General features: G+C 40.3%; 1 protein-coding gene across 1 annotated transcript; it reads left to right on the top strand.

The window, feature by feature from the left end:
- Nucleotides 1–914: 914 nt before the first annotated feature.
- Nucleotides 915–14,732, top strand: spag1b (sperm associated antigen 1b). Its single transcript, XM_035163235.1, has 19 exons — nucleotides 915–992; nucleotides 1,440–1,581; nucleotides 1,825–1,984; nucleotides 2,053–2,175; nucleotides 2,260–2,330; nucleotides 2,486–2,601; nucleotides 2,720–2,825; nucleotides 3,021–3,151; nucleotides 3,331–3,437; nucleotides 3,721–3,847; nucleotides 4,811–5,263; nucleotides 7,205–7,304; nucleotides 7,812–7,964; nucleotides 8,621–8,778; nucleotides 10,215–10,356; nucleotides 11,055–11,181; nucleotides 11,399–11,557; nucleotides 12,756–13,079; nucleotides 13,257–14,732. The coding sequence occupies exons 2-19, from the start codon at nucleotides 1,442–1,444 to the stop codon at nucleotides 13,383–13,385; spliced, it is 2,826 nt and encodes a 941-aa protein (XP_035019126.1). The 5' UTR covers nucleotides 915–992; nucleotides 1,440–1,441; the 3' UTR covers nucleotides 13,386–14,732.
- Nucleotides 14,733–14,823: the final 91 nt, after the last annotated feature.

The raw sequence follows: 14,823 nt of genomic DNA, 5'->3' as shown, positions 1-14,823 counted from the left end.
GCAAAGTAGTAGGTCAGTAGATGTTTGTTGTGTACAGCTCCGTCTGTCATTTGTCTCACTGATGCTTTTACACCATAGAAGTTCCTAACTTGAAGTTGAAGGACTAACAATAAGTCTATTTTAAATGTTCTTATGGATGTTAGTGTATTTAACTAAGAGTCCTTGGAGAATGACTATGAGATCCCGTCATAAGGAAAACATTTTGGCCAAAGTCAACTTATGATATTGTAAAATAAGTAAAAAGTAAAATTTTGTGAGTCTCTCTTTGCTGTCTTGTAACACAAAAACACTGAATACAGTTATTCAGCCTAGAGAGAACATAACTATAAATGAAGAGTGTTTCTGGTCCTACCATTACTAAAAACTTTGTTCCTTTGTGGTATTTCCATCTACTTTGGTACAGGTGTAATCAATAAATTGCTACATGAACAGTGGTATCTCTATGCATCATTGCTATCATGGAGTTATTCACAATCTTATGTAGAATTTAAGGCAAGGATACAAATTTACATTTTTCCTTTGGTTTATCACAGTTTACTCAGGCACAGTATCAGTCACACTGAAACTGATACTGGGAATAGTCTTTGAGTTTTAGCTTTTCTTGATTCATTTTGAGTCCAACCCCTAAGAGCTAACAAACTATCTAATACACTTTCATAAACCAGTATATATGTTACTGAATAAATCACAAACAGCTTTAGTTGCTCTCAGACGGTGTGGCGGCAGTGACAACTGCCCCCAAACACTTGTGGCAACTGAGACAGCTTCCCCCAAACAGTGTGGCAACAAAGGCAGCTGCCTTTAAACAGTGTGGCAGCAAAGGCAGCTGCCTTCACATTGGCAGTTTCTGTTGACACCGGAAGTGTCTCTACTAGTTACCGCTGCCACCATTTGTGCTTCCCCTTACTGTGCATCTGGCCTGCCCTGCCCTGCGTGGTTACCATAGTAACACAGCCCACTCTTCAGAGAAGACTTTCAACAAACAGCAGCAGGTACTGTTATTTATTTGAACTTTGGTAGCATTTCTCTAGTTTAAGTCACTATTAACAGTTTATGGGCAACGATTTTCTGTCTTGACCCAAATACGAAGACACAGCGCACGTTCTGTAGAGACAACGCAGTCTAAATTAACAATAACGTTGGGTTAGCTCACTTTTCTAAGCTAGCAATAGCTATATATCATTCAGAGCTGCCAAGCTAACTTCATCCAGTAAACAGGACGACATGTCCCTCTGGCTGCCATGTATGAATAAATAAATACAGAAAACGACTATTTCTGCATTCATTTAATTCATTTCTATTTTTATTATTTACTCCTTTGCTTGCACTGGCATTTGCCTGTTTATGTCCATGTATGTTCCCTGTATGTCCTTGTCGATTTGTTGTACTATTTGATTGAGTAAAGTGTTTGACTCGTAAGTATCTAAAATTCTTTGCAGGCATGAGTGCAGATGCAGTTTTGTCTCTTCAAAGCCAATCCACCATCGTTGACTATAGTGTCCCTGTGGAGCACCTGGACTATAATTACATTGAAAAATGCAAAAATGTGAAATACCTGGAGAAGATTCTGAAAGTGCTGAGGTAAAATCCATATGAGCTCGAGGTGTGAAAAGAAAGTATATGATTGTCAAGTTTTCTACTATTATTTGTGTTTGTTAGCTATTCTCCATACGATAATTGCTCACTATCACATAGATTATATATCAATCAAATATACAAAACTTTTTAAAGGGTTAGGCACAACCTAAGTAAATATCTGATACAAAGTTTGATACACTTGACATTATTAGAATTTCAGAAAACATTGTTTTACTTTGTGTAAAGGTCTGGTCACGAGGGCATTTATCCTCACCTGATCGAGTTCTGTGAGAGTCACTTGGAGAAACTGCACCCTAGGAGCCCAGCCCTCAGGAAGGAAAACTTAGTCGCAACAGCAGCCAGCCTCTCAAAAGACGAGTGGAGCCTAATTGCTGAGGAGTTGAAGGTATGAGATGTGAGGTAGTGTATTTTATTTATTTATTGATTGATTTTTACTAGATTTTGTTTTTACAGACATGGCAAGAAGAAACCAAAAAGACTGAAACTTCACTGAAACAACAGACAGTGTTTGATGATCTAGTGAAGGAAAATATTCCACCAATAAGAGGTTCTCATTGCTCCATTCTACTTACTAAGGTAACAGTTGTTGTCACCAATGTACATAACTATGAACATGTATGCATACAAAAAACTGTTCGATGAAATGTTATGTCATCACAGACTTTAAATGCAGAGGAAAAGAAGAATCCTACAAAAAGCACTCCTCCACGTGATTATCGAGAATGGGACAAGTGAGTCATTTTGTCTCTACACTCTGTTACAGCAGCTGCAGCCACTATACACAAAAGGTTCCCAAGAGTTTTACTTTGTAAGATTAGGTGTTGATGATGTTTTAATCATTTTTGCAGATTATCAAATAGCCAAATATAGTTTGTTCTTTTTCCAGCTTTGATGTGGAAAGAGAATGTGAAAGGATTGATGGGAATGTGGTCAACAACAACAATCCTCCAGCCATTATAACCAAAGGACATTCTAAACTCAAGACAAAAGTGGATGCATCATGTAATGTATTTTGTAGAACATCATATTTATTTTGTGGTCATTGCAAAGCATTGTGTATACTTCAGTTGTGTGGGTATGTATGTGAAATGTGTGGTCTCTTCCAAAACTGTCCGTCCAGTTCTGACCCAACAGGAGAAGCTCCTCCTGGCAAATCGTGAAAAGGACAAAGGCAACGAAGCTTTCAGAGTTAAAGATTATGTGGAGGCAGTTGTGTACTATTCCAGGTCAGATTACTTTTACAACATCATTTATTATTGAAAGTGTTTCACGTCTCTGAGGTGGGATTGATAATTTTGCCTGGCATTTAATCACAATGACTTCTATTTTCAATGAAAGTGTGATTTTTTCCATCAACTGTACCTCCAAGTGTTTGTCCATTGTAAAGAAAGGTCTGTTTTATTCGTGGCCTTCCATGATAGGAGCCTTTCCATTTTACCAACTGTGGCTGCATACAACAACAAAGCCCAGGCCGAGATCAATCTCAAGCACTGGTACGATGCAATGTCCGACTGCCAGCGTGTTCTGGAGCTGGAACCAGGCAATGTGAAAGGTGCTTTTCGTTGTTTACTGAACTTCAACTGGAATAGCCTATTACAGTGCTTGCAAACAGACCTACTATCATGTAAAATGTTATGTTGTTTGATGTGCTATAATTATAACTTTAAACACAGCAGCATACAAGAACTTAAGTGTGTGTAAAGTATGAATGTGTGTATTTTTTATGAACAGCCCTACTACGCCGTGCCGCTGTGCACAAGCACATGGGTCAATTTGAATTGGCTGTTGAAGACCTGAGGATAGTCCTTATGGAGGAGCCTCACAATGTAACAGCCAAAGTAAGTCAGCGAAGTAGTTAGTTAGTTATTACCTGCCAGGAGCCCTTTGTCCACTAGATGTCACTGTAGTTGTGTGAGGTCAGGGAATTATATTCAGTGCATCATTCGCACTCTGTTACTGCTGTAAATAGAGAATGACATCAATGATTTCAATAGTCAATATATAATATATATGATTGTGGTATCAATGCATGTATAACCTTTGCTGACTTTTACTTAACTGAACTGGGTTGGTGTTCTGCTGTTGATGAATTCTAATATTTGTGTATTATTTGTGGTACAGAAACTTCTTTCTGAAACTGAGAAGCTGAAGGAAAGTCAACCAGAGCAACAGAGAAAAGGCAAAAAAATCCTCATCCAAGAGGAAGAAGAGGAATATGACAACAGCAACGATGATACAAAAGCAGAAGGTATGTTATTTTTACTGACTCTATATAATAAATATCTATATCCTTGATTTACACACAGACAAAACTCTATAAACAAGCAGGTGACAATTCATAATTCCCTGAATCCATCCAGAAATCTGTTTCTATCCAATCTATTTAATTAAATTAGGGGATTGTTCCCTATTTTAGCATTTTTGCTGCTGTGAAGCCATAAATTGATTGTTGAATGATAATCACTCCTTCATACACCAGTTATTGCTGGCACACTTAAATTAACAACCAAATAACCAAATAATTTAAATCAATAGGCCTGTGGTGGGAAAAATGACTTAATTTGCTTAGTCATCCAGTTGAGTCTGACCAATGCATCTATCAGCCAATAAGTGGCATTGTAATTGTATTACAGAGATGCAAAAGATATGTTTAACATAATTTGGATAGACATCATTATATAGACAGAGCTGACAATAGAATGTCCCACTCAAAACCTGTACTGTAAAGCAATTTGAGTGGTCATCAAGACCAAAAAAGTGTTATATAAATACAGACCGGCTACCACTTAGATTATGTCTTATTCATAATTCTTTAATGATCAAATTTAAATGATTTTTAAAATGTTTGGTTCATTTGTTAAAAAAAGTATCAGCTGACTAAAACCCCTGAAGAGCCTGAATAGAATTGGAATTGCCCTCGAACCACTTACGCTCTATAGAAAACGTGTCGCTATTTTCTGCTGTGCCGCAGAGAGAGGAAACTCTCCTCTGCATAACGTGACATACTATGCATGCGTGTTATCCACCCTGCCCCCACCCACCACTTTGGTCATTCACTGTCAAGAGTGGCTGCTTCCTGGAACTCCCTCTTTGAAGTGGCTGTGTCTTGTGTGTCCAACCCTCCCCCACTGTGATGTAACCACTGACTCCTTCCGGTGGGTGTGCCCACCCCTCTTCTCTCTGCCTCTCCCTCCTCTCCTCTCTCTTCCAGCTTTTCTGGTTGAACCCAGCCAGCCTGTGGGAGGGGAGAGCTCAGCTTCTCCTGCCGAGAGGGGAGACATGGGTAACGCTCAAAAGAAGCCCCACAGCAGAGGTGACGGGGGTCCACACAGTGAGTCCAGCAACTCTCACACAGGACACCGGAGGAGCAAAGGAGGCAGCTCAGACAAGTACAAAGTCACACAGGAGTCCAAGGAAAAGGTAGCCAATGGAACAGGCAAGAGGGGCTCGACAGCTTCGGTCCAGACTGACCCGAGCAGCAGCGGGAAGGGGACTCCAGTTGGAGGAACTGCAAGGGAAACTATCAACCTAGATGCCCCGTGTGGAGCCCTGCCCCCACCCCTGTCCCGGCTAAAAAACGAAGGAAACCTGCTGTTTAAAAATGGACAGTTTTCCGATGCACTGGATAAATACTCACAAGCCATCCAGGGCTATTCGGATTCAGGTAGGTTTGAGGAGTTGTTTATGGTGATGCTTTTCTTGTCGTTATAGTCTAAAGTGACTGTTAATTCAGTTATGTAGTGAGCAAATCAATGTATGGTTGCTGTATGACACCATAGAAAAGATAACTATGTGCCTCAATGTCATTAACATATAATGTTTACACAGTGATATAAACATTCTGACACAAACAGCCTAAATATAACTGACTGATGTTTGATCACCAGTGTCAGCCATATTTGAATAAATGTTGCTTCATGGTTTTAGTCAATCAAAGCTCTTGAGATGGTTTACTGTAACTGGTGTGACCTACTGTAAGTCAAAGGTTTTGCATGACCTTGCCACTAGAATACTAGTGATTTCATTTACATTTTGTTCCTTTTAATCACACTCCAGTATATATTTTGTCAAAAACGAAAACACACATCAAAATGTACTTTCTTGTGAATACCTAAAAAACCGAAACAATATCTTCCACCACCCTCGCATACATACAGTAATGAAATGGTTAAATGATTTCAAAAAGAGTTAAACAAGTTAAAAGGCTGTTTGTTGATGTATGTAGTGACTGTCCCTAAAGTGATGCGTCACAGTGTGTCTGTTGTGTTGCATATGGACAGTGTTTCTGTTTTAGCCTCAGCCTGGTGCTAAGCCTCTCAGCTCAGCTCAGCCGGTCCAGGTCACATGACTGCTCACCACTCACTGTGAAATTGAATCTGTGGGACCACAGCCATAATTCTTACTGAGAGCGAGAGAGTGGTCGATGGAGGCAGAGAAACTGCTGGTCGTCAGGCCTGACACAACATCAAACATACTTTCTCTGTGATCCACCATAATACACTCATTGCCAACTGTGAAAGAGGATGGTTAAGTGATTGGACATAAACATTATCCAAGGTCCATCATCTGACTGATGTATTGCAGGCTACGTGTAGTGCAGATTACAGCTCAGGATAGTGAAGAAGTTACACTCTGGCAACCCTGTTAAACCCACTGAACATGCACATAGACTGTTAAAAGAAACTTAAATGTAAACATCAAATGTTTGGGTATGTATTTGGATGGCCTAGTTAATAACTTTAACACACTGTGTTATAATAACATAACTGTAAGTGTAAGCATTTGCAGAGACATCACTGTCATCATTCCCACACTGTCATCATCCATGTTCTGATTTCATGTGGCATGCTCTGATGACATAGTTCGTAAAGATTAGAGAAGAATGTTACTCAGACCTTAGTGAGGGGCTATCTGATTTGCCCATGTTAGTAATGACACAAATAAATGAATAAGGTGAGTAGAGAGAAAAGCAAATATGCTGTGAGAGCAAGTTGTTAAGGAAAACATCTGTAAACTTGTTAGACAACCTTTTCATTGGACTTCACTGACTGTTTGGTTTTTCATCTTGTCAGTCCTGGAAACAAATGAGAAATTTTGTCTAGGAACATGTGCTCATAATTATACATCTCTCAAAGGCGTATGAGGGTGTAGGAGCAGAAGAAAAGATAGACATCCTAGTTACTCAGACAGGAAGATTGGTGAAACTTAGGAATTTCTGCATCGTAAATGTGTGAATACAACTTTAGGTTATTGTCTTATTATTAAGGAGTTTTGAAAAGTTACACTTCCCACAAATGCGTTCTTTATTCCATCAATACAGGATCACAAATACACACCTAGCACACGATTTTCACAATTTAAAATAAACCTAAGCAGAATTCCCATGTTTCAACAGTTCCTCGGTTAGTGATAAATTAACTGATTCAGCCAACAACCCGAACATTATAAAAAATTAATAAGACATATGCAGGCATTTTACAGCCACAGGCAGTCAAGAGATTCTTTGAAGCCTAGTAGAATTTATGACACATATATCCAGAGGGAAACTATGAAATGTGTTTTCTAAGTATGATATATTTGTGATGATATTTCTCTCCCTGTGCAGGGATTGACAGTCCGGAGGATCTATCTATTCTGTATTCTAACAGAGCAGCTTGTTACTTGAAAGATGGCAACAGTCAGGAATGCATACAGGACTGCACAAGGTGAGATCATTTGTTATTTTGTTTCGTAAAACAAGTGGGAAGTAATGTCTGCTGTGGGTCACTGAGTCTTACCCGAAAATCAAACAGCCCTATCATTTTGTAGAAGATCACTATCATGTTATGAGGAGATTTGCAACTGGTTGGGTTGTGAGGGATTTCCGTTTCGGAAGCGGTTCTATGAGCAGAAATCACAGGTTTACTTGAGGGAACCTCTCTCTTGAAAGCCTAAATACTTAGTATGTTTGCTTTGAATTCAATTTCTAATGAAAAAATAAAGGAAAACCAATGTGTGACAGTTTACTTACAGATACAACAGTACAACTGTGCACCTATATCAACTTTAGGTATATATGTATAGGTATATATTTACTTACACAGAAGAATATATCCATTTGAATATCTCAGATTCACATATATTGACAGTACTACCAGACATCAGCATCTATAACCGAAGCTGCAGACTTGATCCTTTACTTCTATCTCATCCCATCTATTAATACCAACCAGAGCTCTGGAGCTGCAGCCATTCTTCCTAAAGCCCCTCCTCCGCCGGGCCATGGCTTATGAGTCCTTGGAGCGCTACCGAAAGGCCTATGTGGATTACAAGACTGTCCTGCAGATAGACATCAGTGTGCAGGCAGCACACGACAGCGCCAACAGGTATTAGCCTTCACCTCTTGACTGAGCTGAGAGGCCGCAGAGGACAGGAAGACATGAGCACTGAAACACAGACCTGAATGAGTTTTAACATTCATATTCACATTTCTGACTGGTCTGGATAGCAACACAAAGCCAGCCTTTGTCTGTAGGTTATATTGAAATGTCAGCCACTCTAATGATTGTGAGTACCATGTTTTTTGTACAGAGAAAGAGAGCAAAGACCAAAGTGTCCTTACTATCCATTATTTTGTTGAATATTTTCTTCTAATGTTTTAATTTAGAGAATGGACTGTACCTTAACCACAAGACTAAATCAAACCAAATCAAATGAACAAACACATACACTCTAATTACTGGCAAATGGCTTTAGCTTGTGTTCAACAGTCCCAGCTAGAGGCTAAATGTGGCTCGGCATGTGTTCTCTGTTATGCAGTGCAGAAACTCACCTGGCCGCTTTGTGTTCAGGAGAACCAGAGGGTCAAAGCTATAATACATGTCCATGTACTTTATCTGTAAACTGAACAAAGTTGGTTTTAGTTCCATATACATTTCATGCTTATTTTCTCTGAGCCATTCCAATATCCTGTTCATATGGGACTGTCCAGTGTCCAGTGTAAAATCCAAGTAGCAACTTACTGATCTGGCACCTCCTCCAGGATCACCAGGCTACTAATTGATCAGGACGGTCCAGAGTGGAGAGAGAAACTTTCGGAGATTCCCCTGGTGCCTCTGTCGGCTCAGCACCACCGCAGAGAGGAGCCACCCAGTGCAGAGGTCCTCCAGGCACGGGCAGAAAAGGCTGCCAGGGACACAGGTTTGTGTTTTTAGAAGAAAAATCATAAAACATGCTCTGGATAATATTCACAGCAACACAGGATCACACTTATTGGTGTAAACTAGGAGTAGTCGTGACTGTCACATGCTGACAGTGAGCCTCCCATGTAAATCCTTCACTCTGATCTTAAAGTAACCTCTGGATCAGTAAATACAAGTGTGACACAAGGACCAGGTAGCCCTGTGCCTTCTGGGGCCCATGTTTATTTCTGAGTTGAGAAATGCACAGTGTGAAAAACATTTTAATGAGAGCACTATTTCTATTTAAAAGCTTGGGTCCATTCATCCATTAGCTACAGCTGCTTATTCCTCAAGGATCACACAGTGTCTAATCCCAGGTGACACTGGGCGAGAGGCAGGCTACACCCTGTACAGGTCAATAACAGTGCTGTCACATTGAGACACATTCACTGGCAGTGGAGAGTTGCCAGTTAAACTAACCTACATGCCTTTGCACTGTGGGAGGAAACATGTAGCACTGTCACCTGACATAGAAACACAGACTTTAAGCCTGTGAGTCTTCTCTCTGTTTCAGTAATTAAACAGTCATGTGTATACTATATGTAGTACATATATATATACTCAGATTTATTCTTGATATTAGTAAGCAATATTACAAAGTGAAGATTTACATGCATTTATTCTTTATATTTTCCAAAATATAAAGCCCTTTTTAGATGACATAACACACTGGTTCATAAAATCCCACAGTAAAGTGATGAATGAAAGTTGTGTACACATAAAGGCATCGGTAATTATCTGGTAATACAAGATATAACAGTGTAGTGCTCACAGGGTCTGTTTTCTACGTTGGGTTATTTCAAACCTTTACTTAAGTTACATTTTCAATGTCGACTCTTTACTTTGAGAAGGGTATTCTTACATATTTTTTACTCAACTAAAGGATCAAGATATTTCTTCTTCCACTGCTCACATCAACATAGAGGAACTGAAAAGAATAAGCTGATGCGCTCTGTTCCTGTTTCTCTGTCACACCCCATGAGATACTATGGAGGAGAGGGAGGCTAAAGGCCTAACTTTTATATAAGTGGACGTGTTACCTCTGTTCACTGACCATGCAGTTTCTTTATTCCCAAGGCCATGTTGCAGCTATTATTTTGAAACTCTAATGAAAGAATGGAGCTGCTGGCACAGTTTTTCTCCCTGAAGACACTGAAGGCAGCAGATTGATTGCTGACTTAACTCACTCCTCATGTCCAGCCAGCACAACATTGATTTGTTTAAACCTTCAAGCTCTGTAGCACAGAGGACTGACGCATAGCCTTACGTTAGGTTTTGTAAGAAATTCAATTTAAATCTAAGTGTCAATGTGGGTTCATGGCTTCACCAGAAAGGAGAGTTGAACTGGTCTGAATAAGCAGTGGTAAGTAATCACCCCTTGACTTTGTCTTCCAGAGAGGAAAGCAGAAGTTCGTTTCACAGTGTTGAAGCAAGAAGGGAATGATTTTGTGAAGAAGGGCCAATACCAGGACGCACTTGGAAAGTACAGTGAATGCCTTAAACTTAAGCCAGAGGAGTGTGCAGTCTACACCAACAGGTTTGAATCTTCACTCTCATGGACACTGCTGTGGTCCTTTCACTTTCTGTTCCTCTCGGTTTTGTGATACTCTACATTCTCATGGTGTATTTCATCATCAAGCAGGAATGTTACAAAACACCTGGAAAAATTAAGTCATTGGTTTGGCATGGTGCATTCAGCACTGCCATGAATCCCAACCAGTCATCAGTCTGCCACTGGCTGTAAATCCAGATCTATTGTTGGTAAGAGTAGAACAGTCAGGGCTCAGGAAGCAGCTGCCTGCTTCAGCTCTTTGTTTATCACAACTTCTCCTAAAGCCAATACCAAACGTATTGTCTAACAGAAAGCATGGTGCATGCGGGAGGCAGGTCTCACTTCATTCTTTTCACACACTCAACTTAATCAGGCATAGATTGTTGATCATATCACAGAGGAAACTGTGACGTTGATGAAAAATGTCCTATTGTGTGTTCGTGTTTTGCGTGTGTGTGTGTTGGGCTTTGTTAGCCACACCAGAGAAAACACACATATATTACTTCTACTACACAGCTGCTGAGACCCGAGAACAATATATAATATGTATAGTATACATTTCGTCTCTTGCATCGTGTATTTTTATATGAAATGAATTCATTTAATCTGAGTAACAACTGATGAGTCACAGACAAATTGTATTAATTGTGTGTGTGTGTGTGTGTGTTTGTGTGTGTGTGTAGAGCCCTGTGCTACTTGAAGCTGGAGAGGTTTACTGAAGCCAAGCAGGACTGTGACGCAGCACTGAAACTAGAGCCGACCAATAAGAAAGCCTTCTACAGAAGAGCCCTGGCCAATAAAGGCCTTAAGGTGAACAGATTGAACAAAGCTGTCTTATTAATGACAAATGTCATAAGGTGATGTGTTCATTTAAAAGGGGGGGTCAGAGGGAAATCCATTAATTTAAATTTTAAAAAAGTGTGAAAAAGATAATTAATTGAACTTGTTAAAATCCTTAAAATAATGAAACCCGCTTGAAACTATTGGTTTCATGTGTAAAGCTATATTTTGTCTCTGCATCAAACAGGACTACCTGGCATGCACCTGTGACTTGCAGGAGGTGCTGCAGCAGGACCCCAACCTGCAGGAGGCTGAGAAGGAGCTGGAGGAAGTCACAGTCCTGCTCAGACAGAGTCTGGCCCTCGACTCACAAGCCAAGTCCAGAAAGACTGTCCCCATTACAGAGGTATACACACATGTACTGTGGATGCCTAATTTAACCAGGGTACAGTGTTTACATGGAAAGAGCATATCATTTTTCCCCCTCTGCTGGATTTGTTTACCAGTGGGGCGGCACGGTTGTGCCCTCCAGGTACTCTGACTTCCTCCCTCAGTCCTAGGACAGGTTAGGTTAACCGGTTAACTCTAAATAAATTGTAAATATAAGTGTATATTATAAGAATGGTTGTTTGTCTCTATGTGGTGGCCTGTTCAGTTCCCCACCTCTCTCCAAATATGAAGCTACATATCGATAGACAGAGCCTGACTCAGGTTGTCGATCAGTGCTCGGCTGTATGGGTTTTATGGTCCAGTGTAGTGGCCATTGTATGAACTACAGAACACATGCATCCACTGCAAAACGATTTCCTACATGTTACACAGACTTAGAATGTCCTATTTGAGTTCTTACTCTTTCAACCGTTACAGCCTTTATGTTAACACTAAATTCAACTATTACCTACAACCCACTGCAAATCAACACCTGACATGGCAGCTTTTAGCCTCTCACAGCCTTTCACTGGTTCATTTATGTTCATTCATACAGCCCCTCCAGAGAATGTCCAGAGGATCTCCAGAGTTCAGTGCATGTCTGAAAGCAGCTTTAGGATCATAGTTAGGATTTTCTAAGCACATAGAGAAACTTTAATGGAGTCTCCTCACTCTCATCACCCTCCACTAATGATTGTGTAGAAAATATATCAAGTCCAGACAAGCCTGCACACTACCTGCCCCGAAGTAAAGAGCAGATATCCAAAGTAAAGGAGCAACACACAGTGTTCTATATCACAGCTGTATTTGTTGGAGCCATAGACGTGATGCACATGCACCAACTCCTAGACACCGAACACTGAGCAGGATTCCAAAGTTTTGTCTCATTTGTTTCACCTCCACACCAGAGAAAGACCAGATTACATCACAGATTGGATCATGGTGGCCCAACCGAATAATTTATAAAAAAGGAAGTGAATTCTGTAGTATTTTTTTGTAATTCTGTAAATTACGTGTTGGGATCATACCTGGAATCTTTTTTTTCATGTCTGTCATTGTCTTTATGTGTGCACTGCATGCACACAAAGGCAGCACTGTCTTTCTACCTCAAAGCTTAAAACTTCTCCACAACTGAAGTCCTTCTTTTGTAAATCACCTGTGTTGATCTTCCTCAGGTTGAAGGTGATGAGGAGGTGACAGCCATTCCTACCTCGGAGAGCAGCTGCAGAGGAGAAGACATCACCATCAACATTCATCCAACAAACGTCTACGAGTTCGGCCAGGCTCTGAATGCAGCTCGCTGTAGCAGAAATACTGCAGCCTGTGCTGACCTGCTGGCCTCCACAGTTCCGCAGATGCTTCCACAGTACCTGAGCACCCAGCTGGACGGACGCACCATCACCTTCATCGTACAGGTGCTGGACTCCCACCTCCTGGAGAAAGACCCCAATCTGGTCTTCCAACACCTCAACCATCTGCACACAACGGACAGGTTCTCGGTAAGAGAGGTTTTCTCTTCACTGGAACACGCTTTTTTGACTCAGAAAAATGTACAATCTAAAAATGTATTTTCTATTGCCGCACAGTGACTATTACTTTTTTATAAATTTACAGTGTCCACATTGTTTCCAGCAACTGACGTTTTTGTGATAAATGATGATGTGCTGTTTCTGCAGATTGTGCTGATGCTGCTGGAGACGGATGAACGTCACCACATCACCCATCTGTTCGAGCATCTGTCGGCTATCGAGAGCACAGAGTTCACTAAGAACGATGTTCAGAACTTAGCCAACAAATATATCTGACCCTCCTGCCCCTGCTGCATGAGCTGCTGCACCACTACAACTCTATGATCTATGCAAACCACTGCACAAGAACTGAGTAAACAAAGGCAGGAAGCTGTAGAATGTTTCCCCAGAGCAATTCAATGGCACTGGGTCACATTCACTCCACTGATCTGTACTGTAAATGATCACCATATGTTTAAATGACAGGATAAGGAATTGTTCTCTCTGGAAACATTTTGCTATGCAGATTTACTTTTGTACCACCACTTATGACTCGCATTGTACCACAGGCAGACATCAGGATACTATGGACCTTTGACTTAGGGTCCAATGTACAAAGTTATGTAACGCTACAAGCTGTAGCTTTTGCTCAGGACAAGCTCATATTCGCAGAACTGTGCTTAGCTGTGAGCTGGTCCTTGAACCCTGTCAGTCTTCTGATTTGATAACTGAGCTGCTGCCACTAACCTAGATCAGAAAGTTTCAGAAATACCAAGCAAATGAACAAGTGAGGTCATTTGCTACTGAGGAGGTTAAGTAGATGTTCTACGCAGAAGGACAAAACCTTAAGATAGAGAAATTTGATTTTGACCGTATGTATTGTATTTTCTTTGAGGAAGAAATAGTCTTACTGCTGTTCTGCGCCGTATGGTAACAGTATCTCTGACAGGTACCTACTGACAGCGCTGTGTGAGCAAATACAGTTTGTAACCTTACATGACCCAGAGGCTCTTTGGTTTATTCAGCTATGCCCTCAGCATCTCTGGGCTCTGATGTAAAATTTCATTTAAAAGACGACGACAGTCATTCATGCTGTTTGTTACCAAATTAGCCTGCCAGGCAATGCATATCTGCACACTCATTTTCACAGCAGTTCAGCCATGCAGAAGTGCACACACTGGAGAGAAGCAGCATCTTAATGAGATGCGTGCCTTGGATTTCACACTGTGGGTTGCTTACATTTTAGTGAGTGTGCAAATATTCCCTATAAGAGATGTCATTCAGTAAGTTATCAAATGGATTTGCATCAGAAATTATTCATATTTACTAACATGAATGCATTTGTTTAAAATGTGTCATTTGCTCTTTTTAAGCCACTCTTCTTTCTATCCATGTTAATAACTGTTCAATATTTGAGTCATACAAAATTGTTGACTGCCTAAGTTTTGTTTTCGATTGTTTATCTGCTCTACATTATTGTACCAAATTTATTTCATGCTGATAAGTCAGCGGGCAACAGGCAATAATTACACATTCCACTTTCTCCTCATTGTGGTTTTAAATTATATTTTAGTAGTGATGTAAAAATGTGTACAATATTAACAGAGGGCTATTCAATAAACTGGAAACAGATTTTCTTCCTTATGCCGAGTTCAAATATTTGAAAGTTATAACCATTAAAGATGGAATACCTTAAATATGTGAAGCATTGTATTAACCTGAAAAACAGAGGACA

Source organism: Hippoglossus stenolepis, chromosome 8 (assembly GCF_022539355.2).
Source record: "Hippoglossus stenolepis isolate QCI-W04-F060 chromosome 8, HSTE1.2, whole genome shotgun sequence".
In the NCBI taxonomy this organism is placed as follows: domain Eukaryota; kingdom Metazoa; phylum Chordata; class Actinopteri; order Pleuronectiformes; family Pleuronectidae; genus Hippoglossus; species Hippoglossus stenolepis.
This window is presented reverse-complemented; position numbering and strand designations above follow the sequence as displayed.

Excerpts from the sequence above, each read along its gene's own strand:
- spag1b (XM_035163235.1), top strand. The coding sequence starts at position 1,442 with ATGAGTGCAGATGCAGTTTTGTCTCTTCAAAGCCAATCCACCATCGTT. Across the intron at positions 5,264-7,204 it reads CCAGGGCTATTCGGATTCAG|GGATTGACAGTCCGGAGGAT; the intron begins GTAGGTTTGAGG and ends CTCCCTGTGCAG. Across the intron at positions 11,558-12,755 it reads AGACTGTCCCCATTACAGAG|GTTGAAGGTGATGAGGAGGT; the intron begins GTATACACACAT and ends GATCTTCCTCAG.